This window comes from Orbicella faveolata, unplaced genomic scaffold (assembly GCF_042242905.1).
Source record: "Orbicella faveolata isolate gen_17 unplaced genomic scaffold, um_ofav_v1 contig_34, whole genome shotgun sequence".
NCBI lineage: Eukaryota > Metazoa > Cnidaria > Anthozoa > Scleractinia > Merulinidae > Orbicella > Orbicella faveolata.
Window position 1 is genome coordinate 17,810,399 of NW_028301563.1, and position 12,235 is coordinate 17,822,633.

Here is a 12,235-nt window from a genome sequence, read left to right on the forward strand (position 1 = left end):
ATTTCCTCGAGATTACTTTTGCCAAGGAAACGACTTTGGTTTGTATCGAATTAACTTTAGATGTCGATCGAATGGACTCTGATATGTATCGAAACGACTTGGTAACGATACCACTTTATATCGAAACGACTTCGAGTTGTATCGGAACGACGTAGATGAGTACAATAAGCATTATTCGGAGTGTCAATCATCGACATAGATTTGCATCGCGTGATCCAACATTTGCATATTTCGAAGATGGAGCTGATGTTATCTGAATATTTTACTCTGGGAAATATTTTCCTTGCTATCCCGTTCTTGCTGATTCTCAATCACCTCATTGAGCTGTATCAGTTCAGGAACATGCCGCCGGGACCACATCTGACAAGTTTGCCTTTTATAGGAAATCTGTTGAGCTTTGATGCTGGAGAAAGCCTTCGCGAGGCCACAGCGAGGTTTGTTTACACAATTACTAGTTATTAGTATTACGTGTGTTTCAGGTTCTTTATTTTTATTACTGCTAACTTCGCTAGCCAGTTTATTAAGGTGGTGTAACGGTACACCGAACAATTTGCAACGACGAAATTGAATGATGTTTCACGAGAACATTTTTAACGCAACATTGGAAATTTTGGCAGCAATTTCAGTGCAGGTTTTTGTATCGGTTTCAAAAACCTGCAACATCGCCCTGAGCGCCATTTCACATCATTTTCATTTCGTAAACTTAAAAGACAAAATACTTTTCTCCTCGCTAAATCAGTATATTTTACTTGTTTACTAGTATGTGGCCTGGAAACTGCCACTCGTTTGTAGTTCATTTTCGAGGTTCGGAGGTTCATAACCACTTTCAGTTTTAATTCCAAAATACACAAGCATGAAAAATATGTATATAATGCGCTGGAAAAAACTGTTCTGGATCGACGTTTTACAACAAAACATTAAAACAAACGAAGTGACGCAAATTATTTTGTGATTGTCTTAAACTTTACTAAATTCCACACGTGGAAACGTACTTTTATGTGGATCACGCAAGAACGGCTTGCGTTACACCTTGTCCAAATTTGGTACCTGAGTCACAAAAGTATGCAAAATCACACAATTTCTGAGAAAAAAGAGTCACATTTTTACGTGCTGGTGGATTTATTTGTCAAGATTTTTCCTTCCACGCTGTTCTGCTTGTTGTCCGCTCGCTAACCTTACCAACTCGAGACCATTTTTTTTTTTTTTTTTTTTTTTTGGCTTTTCCACTCTTTATGACTCCTGAAAGTAGGACAAGGAGTTGCAATCCAGTTTGTAATGCTCGTTCAGAGAGGCGAAGAATCCAGCCCAAAATGATCCGGACGAGGAATCCAAGCACATATCTTCTAGATTCATTTTAATCCATTATCAGCCCGTAACTCTAGGTCGACATAAGATGGTAAGGAGCCGCCTACACATTTACCACGACACTAGTAACCCAACCTCCTTTGAAAATGGTCTTAATTTTCTCTCTAGACCCTGTATTTTTTTTATTTGAGATTTGATATCTAAATTTGCCGTTTCACCTACATGAGATTTACATGTACACGTAAGACTGAGCTGTCCATGCGATGAATTTTAAGGAACAGTCCATGGCAACGTATTGTGTGACTTTTCGTTCGTTTCTTTTCTATTGCAAAGCGTGAGAAAGAAGTATGGCACAGTGTATTCAATGAAAGTTGGCAGTTTTAAACTTGTAGTGGCTGAAGATGCTGATTCTGTGAAGGAAGCACTAGTTAAGAGATCTGCTGATTACGCTGGACGGCCTCCATTCCACAGCTACCTTATAAGCTCACTTGGTAGGTGTTGTGAACAGCCGGGGAAATTAATATAAAGCACTTGTATTTAAAAGAAAAAAGGTACAGTTGCTGATTAACGATTCTTGTCGCTGGTTTTTTCAAGACTCTAGGTGCGTTTCTTTAAGAAAATCCACTATTGGATTCTTAAATCCAAAAACGGATTTTGCATTTCTTAACTAAATAGATTAATCCAAAATCACTGGGATAATGGTGCATCAAAGGAAACGAATAATCCACTTTGGGCGGGAATTCTTCGGTTCCTTTGACGCACCATGACCCGATCGAGTGATCTTGGATTAATCTGTTTAGTAAAGAAACGCAAAATTGTTTTTTTGGATTTAAGAATCCAAACTTAGATTTTCCCAAAGAAACACACCCTCAATTATCACAGCACACCTCAGAGGTTAACTCAATCATGTCGTCTACCGAGTTACAACCACAACTGTTGCTCGTGAGATCGCCGCCTTTGAAATGTTAGAGAGATAGCCGCAGCAATTGCGTTAAGAACTAAAGAAGAAGAATAAGCTAGAATAAGAAAGAGTCAAGAAATGCGTGTCGTATTTAAGTTTACAAATGTTGGCTTAGGTTTAAATTATATGCCAGTGACTTTTTTCATTCTTTCTGTTCCCATTTTAGGCGGAAAAAATATCGCTTTTGGAAACTATGGTCCCGGCTGGAGATTTCATCGTAAGCTGTTTGTGGCAGCTGTTCGCAAGTATATTTCTGATCAGCAGCTGGTGGAAGAGAGAATCTCGGAGCAGGCAAGAAGGCTGATACAATATTTTGAAGCCCAACAGGGAAATGACTTTGATCCTTCACAGATTCTTATGGAAAGTGTTGCAAACGTAATTTGTCGAGTCACATTTGGAAAGCACTTCGATTCTTCCCATCCAGACTTCCAGGAACTCTTGCAGCTGACTAATCAAAGTTTTACAGACACTGAAATGAATGCTCAGGAATTTGTTTTGGATTTCTTTCCAATAGCAAAGTACTTTCCATTCCAATGTTATCAATTAGAAAAGAACATGGCTGACCGATGTTTTGAAATTCTTCGGCAACAGTTAAAGATACAGAGGGAGGAGTTCGACCCTACAGCGGACATTGAGAGCCTCACTGGAAGTCTTTTGAAAGAGAGGGTTGCTGCTGAAAATGAGGTTGATGAAGAAGACAACACAACTCTTTTATCAGATGACTACATCATCAACACTATAAATGACATGTTCGCGGCTGGTTATGAGACCACCAGTACCACCCTGCGTTGGACCATTGCATACCTGGTTCATCATCCCCAATGGCAAACAGAGATACAGAACCAGTTAGATGAAGTAGTCGGAAGGGACCGAATGCCGGGGCTGGATGATCGTCCGCATCTACCACTCGTTCAAGCCACCATCATGGAAGCACTACGACTTGGAAATGTGGCTGAAGCAGCTGTTCCCCATTACACTTTGAAGGACACCTCGCTGGCAGGATACCGTGTTCCGAAGGATACAGTAGTGCTGGTCAATTTGATGAACGTTCATCTGGATCCAAACTGCTGGGAAAATCCCAACTCGTTCAACCCTCGCCGCCATATTGATGCTGATGGCCAGCTCATCACCAATTCTGGTAACTTTCTGCCTTTCTCAGCAGGACGCCGGATTTGTGCTGGTGAAGCACTGGCAAAGGTGAGACTGGAAAATCATATTCTTGATAATGGAACTAGGAGGCGGAGCGGGGGGCTTGAACAGTGCTTATTGCTCATTGCTAGTACCAAACTACGGAACTCTTACATAATTTGACTAGGTTGAGATTGCTAACGTGCAACCCCTCACTCAGATTATGTTGCATCAAAGGAGGTGATGAATTCGTGACCAGAGTGGATTCGTCGGTTCCCTTGATACGCCAATTTCAGCATTCTTTCGACCGTCCCCACCACCCTCCGTAATTTTTCCGCTTTAGACCTCGCATCAGTTAAAAAATACTCAAAATTTTTAATGGCAGCCAGGAAACAAATGAGACGTTGCAACTTTTATCTTTCCTGTAGTTAGAGGTGAGGGCTCCCTGTCCCTAAGCTGCACACAAATTCTGATTATGAGTAAGTCACCGTGGAACACTCCCTATGGAATAATTGAGCCCAAATTGAGAAAGGCTGGCTCTACTGAAGAATCAGCTTTTTTAATTCGCTGATACAGCGGACTCGCGCACGGCAATGAAGTTAAGCGATGCTTTTAGCAATTTTTTTGAGATTTACCTATGTTTTTACAGTATTTTTACAATAACTTTAAAAGTTTGGCAATAAAAGTTTTCAGTTGCTTGTGATAATCAAGAGAAGATGAATGTAAGAGAGTGAATTAATCCCCCATATAGGCCCTATACCCAAAGTTATCCCTGCATTTTTGACATGGTACCCAGTTCTTTCGTGGATGGTTATGACGTCCTATGACGTCAAATATTCTTGCCTGTTCATATATCTTAATTTCTCCTTGTATAGGTGGAGCTGTTCCTTTTCTTGTCCTGGATGCTGCACAAGTTTACATTTTTACCGTCGAAAGAAGGCAACCTTCCGGATTTAAAAGGAGTCGATGGTTTTACTCGTTCTCCAGCTCCTTACCGGATTAGAGTTGAGAAACGGAATTAAATTACACGAATGGTGGATAGCAATCAGAACCTCTTTGCTTAGAACATAGTTATTTAACCGGCGCTTTATCAAGAACTTGATATCAAAGCCTCCCAAAGGTTAACTATGGATTGTTGAATTCTGTTCAAATCGATAATAAGAGTCAAAATGTTGCTTATACCTGTTGCTATATTAATGGACTTTCGAGAGTTGATAGAATGAAAATGGCGAATGCTGACTGAAATCTAATAATTTTCACAAGAAGCGTTAAACAGTTTGTACCACTAGATGTAAATATGAACAGTCAATTTTGAATCGATCTGTGGCGAGACCACGTCGAATTGCAATCATATGCTAGGGACGAATTATTCGACGACGAATTTATATTAGGAGACGATTTGTCGAGCTGAGACGCATTGACGGATGAATTGTCTAGGTATCAATTGCCATGAGCTTTCGCGTACTACGCTCGCACCCAGTTCTCTGATCCGTGTCGGCTAATTATTAATTTATGTCAATACTGATTATCTTAAATTACATTTTTAAACGTCATTTCAGTTGACGAGTCCAGGGAAGGAGATTTTTTAATTCCTTTGAATACAAAATATCTTTTAAATTTCTTTCGAGTTATAAAATATGTTTTAAAAACAATTCTAATTCAAATTCAAAAAAATGTTTCGAACGTCATTTCAGTTAACGAGTCCAGAGAAGGCATTTTTAAGATTTCTTTGATTACAGAACGTTCTTGAAAATAGCACAAATACAAAATGTTCCAAACGTCATTTCAGTTAACGAGGCCCGAGATCTTTTTTAAGCTAGCCACGTTGGGGCCAGACCACCCCCCAAATGTTTCGTCAGTTCTTGGGTATTTCACATTATTTCGCATTACTTAAAAAGCATTGACTCTTTCTACACCAAACTTGGCAGCTGAGCAGGAGACCTATTGCCAATTATATTTACGTGAAAAATGTCAGTAAATGTCAAAGTTGTAACGTCACAGTGATGACGTCATGTTTTTTTTGCCACTTTTGAAGTTTTTAATATGCATATTTTTTTGCAATGTGTTCGAAAGAGCACATCAAGGGGAGCTGAAACCTGAAAAAGTTTTGTCCATATCCCAAAAATTGAATGAAATATGGCATTTTTAAATATGAAAAATAACTCTGCAAAATATGGGGTCCCCCCTTGAGAAAAATCCCCAAATTGGAGCTGTAATTTTTTTCCAGCAAATGCAGCTATGTTGCACATGTGATGTGCCAGATGACTAAAGCAAAAACAAAGAAGAAAATCGGAATAAAAAATTAACCCTCTAGTGTTATTGCGTTAAAATTAGTTTTGTCACGTCATAACCTGTGACGTCACCCGTTTTTTTTTACTGTTAATACCGTCCTAACAGAGCCGAAAATCAAATTTCTAAAACCATACGATTTTTGACAGCATCAAGCTTTCTATTTTTCTAGATTATTAGCCTTCCTAGAATAAAACTGAAAAAATAAACCAGAGAGACTGACTTAAGAAGGACAGTATGGTTAAGCAAACTCCGGGAAGGACAACAAAAAAATATTTAATTTACCATATCTCAAAAAATAATCATCATAGCAAAAAACGGTTTCCGGCATTTTACTCCTCAAGTCAAGGCCTTTCTCGTGACATAATCTTTCCATCAGATTTTACAAAAACTTATAGCACGTTTTGATGACGTCATCAATTATGACGTCATAATCTGACATTTTGTCGCAACTCCCAAATTAAAATAAACTGGAGACCAAAGAAAGCTCAGCTGCCAAACTTGGTTCAGAAATATATAAACCAAGCAAATATAGCCTTCATGAAACATTAAGGGGGTGGCCCCTACGTAAGTGTTTTTTTTTTTTTTTTTTGCAGTCACAAAACATGCTTGAAAAAAAAAAAATAATAAAATGAAGAAATGTTGCAAACGTCATTTCAGTTAACGAGTCTATAGAAAGGCGCTTGGAAAAGAATAGAAACGCAGTGACGGATCCAGATGTGTGTAAAGGGGGAAGGGGTATAGTAATAGAGAGGAGGACTGAGGGATGCGGTGAATGGAGGGAGTCAAATAACTTCTGAGCTCTTGCATCCGCCACTGGAACGCTCTAATCAGTAAAGAAATCCTCCCACTCGTACACGACAGTCTTGTCTTTCTTGTCTCCCCAGGATTCGCTATCGCTGTCGTCAGACGCGTAGTAGGTTTCTAGCTCTTGAAGATCAGCGCGGATTTCTTCTTCTTCTTCTTTTAACTTTAGTGCCATCTACAAATAAATAGATAACATTTTTAAAACCGTACCTTGGCTTTCAGTTTGAAAGACATGTGTTAAAAACTATACATCTAAATTGCTGGTTAACATTGTCGTTTTATTTCTGAATCACACAGCACAACGGATCCAAAAAAAAGCAGATATTTAGATTATCCCTGACTAAAAAGTAACAGTAAAGAAAGCTTACTCTGTCTTTGATTTTTTTGGCGCATTTTCCTCGCAGTTTATTCTGCTTGTCAATCTTCTGCTGTCGTTTCTCCTTCCTTTGCACGGTCTCGTCCACCTTCTGTTTAATGGAGGACTGAAGCTGCGTCTCAGCAAAGGCTTGAGCTGCGGCAATCCTGCTTCTATTCCGTGACGCTGTATTCCCCGCCTGCTTTCTCCTCTCCATTTCTTTACTCCGCTTGCTCTCGGCTGCCGCCTGCTTAGCTGTAATTTTCGCTGCAGTAGCTTAGGCGGATATCTCCGCGGGGTGTGGTCGGCTAACTCCGGCCCTGCTGCGCGCGCACTTTCGAATGCGCTGTAATTCCTTCAGTGTTCTCTCCTCGGCAGTGCGCATTTTCTCTTTTATATCCAAAGTGGGTTCAGGCGCGATTTTTAGCTTTCTAAATGGTCGCGGAATTCTAGCAGGTGGACAAACCGTCTTCTTGTCTCCGACAGGAATGTCGTAAGCGACTGCGGTTCGCACCTTTCGTTGAAGAGTGGAGTCAGTTGAGCTGAGTGGCCGAACAGCGCGGACAGTATTGGAACTTGAAGAGGTGTCGTAAGCGTGAGATGCGAGAATTTCATACGCAGTATCCAATAGTCGCTGATCACGGCCTACAGCACGAAGCCTATTATTCTTATTGCTTGGAGGTGGCGCACTGACTCTTTCGTCGGCCAGTGCGCGCATGGTAGCTTTTATTTCTTCCTGTGAGGAATCATCAGACTCGCTCGAGCTGTCCTCGCTGAGTGAACTCTTGTTTCGGACTACTGCCAAAGAATGAACACTGAATACACCCTGTTGCTCTCCGTCTTTCCAGAACTCTCGGTCCTGAAAACATGCCGCGTCTTGGTTGGCAAGCTCCGTTTCGCTCACGACTCGTCGCGGCTCCGGAAAAATCTTCATTGTTGGATCGATCTTGTTGTTTGCAGGTGTAAACTTGGACATAAGCGACCCACACACCTTGCAGTAGTCTAACTCTGATAACAGTGTATAAAAATAACCTCAGAAATATTTGTTTTACAACTGTTGTTTGCAACGCGCACAAGCCGTGTCAACAACTTTTCAAAATGATCAAACCTCTTGCTGCCTTGGATTCGTTTAACACGTGCGAAAACGTCAGCATTTAAATTGACGTAACACTTGAATAAAAGTAATAGGGTTTCACAGCTAACAGCTTTTCAAGTTTACCTCGGTGACTATTTTAACATTCTGAACTTCAAAGCTCAGTAACGCGATTTTTTTCGCGCACTTGTTCTTTCTTTCTATTGGTCAACTTTGTGATTGCTACATACGATAACAGAGCATGAACGCGCAGTCCACACCGGTCGAACACACTGCGCGTGCGCAATCACCACTGTCAGTCCCGCCAAATCTTCCGTCAAGCCAAAAGTTAAGACTTTCACTGAAAAGTTTAACTTGATATAGTGTATGCTACATATGCATGGGGAAAGTATTTATTGTGACTCACAATAGACCATGTCCGTATTTCTGTATTGGACTGGAACTAGCTTGCAATAGAGGCTGATGTGGAGGAATATCATTAAAAAGAGATAACATGTTATTTGCATTTGAGAGGACTCCCTGTCTTAGCCTCGAGTGCAAACTACTTCCGGTCCAATATAAGGAATACGAATATGATCTGCTGGTTTTACCACGCTTTTTTTTTTTTTTTTTTTTAACAGTTTTTCAGATTTTCTCTTCTAACTCGTGCAAATGTCGAGGACGCGAAAACCGGAAGTGGTGTTGCAGTTTAGGGTCGACCGGTACAGATAATTAACTGGGCCCCACGGTCGACGTTTTTTGGTCAATAGGGTTGCTATATGTAACCCGATGTATTTTTAAAACAATGCAAAGAGGGAGCAAACTGAGCCGGAAGCTACTTATGCCGATGCTTATCGTGCTAGCACTGAGAAGGATTAGCCGATACTCAAATAATTTCTTGTTTCGAGGGGGCTCTATTTTTTTTTTTGGTTTGGTTTTCTTTCTCTCCTGAAGTTGATTCTGACAATAGAGAGCTTATATCCAAAGCATGACGACTTCAGAGAAACGAGGAAACGTTGCAATCTTGTCGACCACACCAAGCCACTGCACACTAATGGCTGATAGTGTGCAATGTCTCCGCCAATCAGATTGCAGCATTTGCATTAGTCTGCAAGTAGAATTCTACTAATTGTTTAATAGAAATCTCGAGTTCATAATTTACTTGTTAATTAGATTATGAGCTCGAGATTTCTATCGCGTGATATGCCCTCGTCAACTATCACGCATAGAAACAGGAAATCGAGAGTGAATAATCTGATTGTTTTAGTATAAATCTACCAGTCGTTCAAAACTTTAACTAAATCCTCTTCACAGACAATTCGAAAACGCCGAGAGGCGGCTCCAAGCGGACACTGCTACGCTACTCACTATCTCCTTCGAGAGCCAGTCCTAGAGGTTCAATTCCTGTTCGAGGCCAGCGATCCCCAACTGGAGTGACTTCAAAGGCGAAGCGGCAAAAAAAAAAGCAGTTGTGGAAATGAAGATAAAGGGGCTCAGCGAGGACCTTCAACAAAAAGAGCTCGGTTTTCTGACCAATACCCTGAGCTCGACGGGGAAATAACAAGCCTGGTGAATATCCCGACAGAAAAGAATTTACCACCAATCGAAATGCTTTCACTTCCGATAGTGTGACGTCATGTTGCATTGTGTATTATCCAATCAGCGTAACATCCAGATTTTGGATGTTCGACATAAGCCAAGTTAAACGTTTGTGTCAGGCCTTTCTCTGCAATTTCCCCTACCCCAACCCTCTTGCTAAGAAAGGCCTGATACTCAGGTTATGAAGATGAAAAACACCAACGGTGGCGAACAAGATGCGACTACAGTTGGACACATGCCTGATAGTCTAGCGGAGGTCCTGTACAAGCCTTTACTGGAAAAGGAAATCAAGATGACTTGCCGTGCATCTGGCCAGAGCAGGAGTGCGCCTGATGGTGTATGGGTTCAGGGAGGAGGCATCCTGATTCCCTGCGTTTATGAAATTGGCGTCAAGAAAAGACTTAGAAGTCTAAGGAAAGAACTGAGAGACAAACTAATACAACTCGTCCCGACCACTGACAACACAATCTAGGAAGACATCCGGACCCCACCCATGTCGTAGTTAAAACATGAAACTGGTTAGACGAATTTTGTCTCATTTGTTTATTAGTGTTGATATTGATTTATTTTATTATTGCTGTATTTATCATTGTTACCTTCTTTTATGAAACACAATCTATGCATGTGGAATGCAAATAAAATGTTGTTCTTTTTTGAATTTTATGTTGTTCATTTTCATTTCGGAAAAAAGCTCGCGCCAGCTCTATTTGTAAACGATTTTTGTCCCCCGAAAGTAACGACCCCCGAAAGTAACGACCCCCGAAAGTAACGACCCCCGAAAGTAACGACCCCCGAAAGTAGCGACCCCCAAAGACTGCTAATTTCGAAAGTAACGAGGGTCGCTACTATCAGAACTCTACGGTAGCTATTAGTTCTGCGTGTGATTTACATTCTTTATGATTATTACTGCTAATTTCGCTAGCCAGTTTATTGAGGTGGTGTAAGGGTTCACCGAACAACTTGCAACGACGAAAGTGAACTTCGTGTAAAGGTGATGTTACATCAGAAGATTTTTAACGCAAAATTGGAAATTTGGGTAGCAACTACAACATCGCCCCGAGCTCCATGGCGCATCATATGGATTCGTAACGTAATATTGTTGCGTTAAAAATCGGGTCGTGTAACAGTGATAACATTGATGAAAAGCCTTTATTAACTGGCTTGTTTCTCATAATTAACGCGTATGCATTAAGTGTACTAGTAACTGATAACTATCAATGCAAGATTTTGTGTTGAATTTTCAATCCGACCAAGCTAGGTATCTGGTCAGGATATCGAGTATGAATTTCTAGTCAGGATCTCAAGTCAGGATTTTTCGAGTTGCTGGTCCTTCGTAATCGTTTCCTTTTAAGCACGCTAAGCCGTTATAAATTTTGAATTATTTGTAGGCTCCGTATGGTGACCCATGCTTCCTTTGAACTCCACTCACTTTAAACATAAATGATTTTAGTCCGGTTCTATTCTGCTACTAGTATTATGATTGAGTGATTGATTGATTGATTGATTGATTTCGGACTCTTCCTCACTCACCGAAATCAAAGTTGACGTGATTGAATAAAATGTTGTGATGAGTGAACTCGATTTACTCACCAAGTGATTTACTATAATGGCAATGGGTCCTTTCGTGGATCGTTCGGACGGTCCACAGTTAGGCCCTCGGTGGTTGGGGACGAGGGAATAAAAGGGGGCGAGCGAGAGAAAAAACGAGGGAGGACTAAGTCCTCTCTTGTTTTTCTCGCTCGCCCTCTTTTTTCGCTCCTCCCCAACTACCGAGAGCCTGCACCAGGTTAGTCCATAGTGTATTTTGGAATCTTCAAGCTCACACGGGTCGGTGATCGACCACAGGCTCCTTAGGTTTATTGTTTGTAAAGCTCACGATGGCTTGAGTCGTAACTAAGAGTTCCAGTTTCTGTGATGAAATTATAATGCTATGCAACGTGCAAATATAGAACGTTGGATTTTGAGATCTATTACAGCATTTCATACTCTTTTCCCTGCAAATCTTTCCCCAAATTCATAGTTGTTCTTTCACGGCACACGTACGTCGATCCTCGGGGCTCCACCTCCACTCAACTCTGTGGCAACCTAGGTCTTCCCCGAGGTTATAGCTGATAAATATTTTTTTTAAATACTGTTGTCCTCGTTAAATTAGTATATATTACTTGAGTAAGCGGCCTGGAAACTGCCACTCGTTTGTAGTTCATTTTCGAGGTTCGGAGGCTCATAACCACTTTCAGTTTTAATTTCAAAATACACTAGCATGAAAAATATATATATAGTTTTGCCCTAGGAAAGTAAAGCAGGAACACAGCTAACCGCAAGCAAGTCGGAGTGAAAGGCAGTCGATGCTCTGATGGAAATCTATGGTCGATTTTCGCCGCTCTCACGAGTCTGTTGTAGGTTCTTCTCAAGAACAGAAGCTTGCTATCGATTCAAGTGGAATTCCTGACTCAAGATCCCAGAAATCCATTCCAATTGGAGCTTTTTGCTTCTTGCTATACTATCTATCCCGTGTTTCAAGTAATATATCAAACACGAAAGACCATGTTTGACCACACTTCCAAACACCGAGAAGAGAGTTGGAAATACGACGCGCAGCGGAGTATTTTTGACGAACTTCGAGGTGTTTGGAAATGTGGTCAAACACGGTCTTGAGTGTTTGATATATCTTCTCAATCGAAACTAAAACTAAGGAGAAAACGGAGAAATAAACTCGAAA

The 12,235-nt window shown here is 40.8% G+C and overlaps 1 protein-coding gene and 1 pseudogene across 1 annotated transcript; one reads left to right on the forward strand and one right to left on the reverse strand.

Moving 5' to 3' along the window:
- On the forward strand, positions 1–6,758 carry LOC149105080 (steroid 17-alpha-hydroxylase/17,20 lyase-like). Its single transcript, XM_089271761.1, has 4 exons — positions 1–434; positions 1,639–1,796; positions 2,433–3,463; positions 4,270–6,758. The coding sequence occupies exons 1-4, from the start codon at positions 238–240 to the stop codon at positions 4,414–4,416; spliced, it is 1,533 nt and encodes a 510-aa protein (XP_089127887.1). The 5' UTR covers positions 1–237; the 3' UTR covers positions 4,417–6,758.
- LOC110051763 (uncharacterized) lies at positions 6,510–7,830 on the reverse strand (annotated as a pseudogene).
- Positions 7,831–12,235: the final 4,405 nt, after the last annotated feature.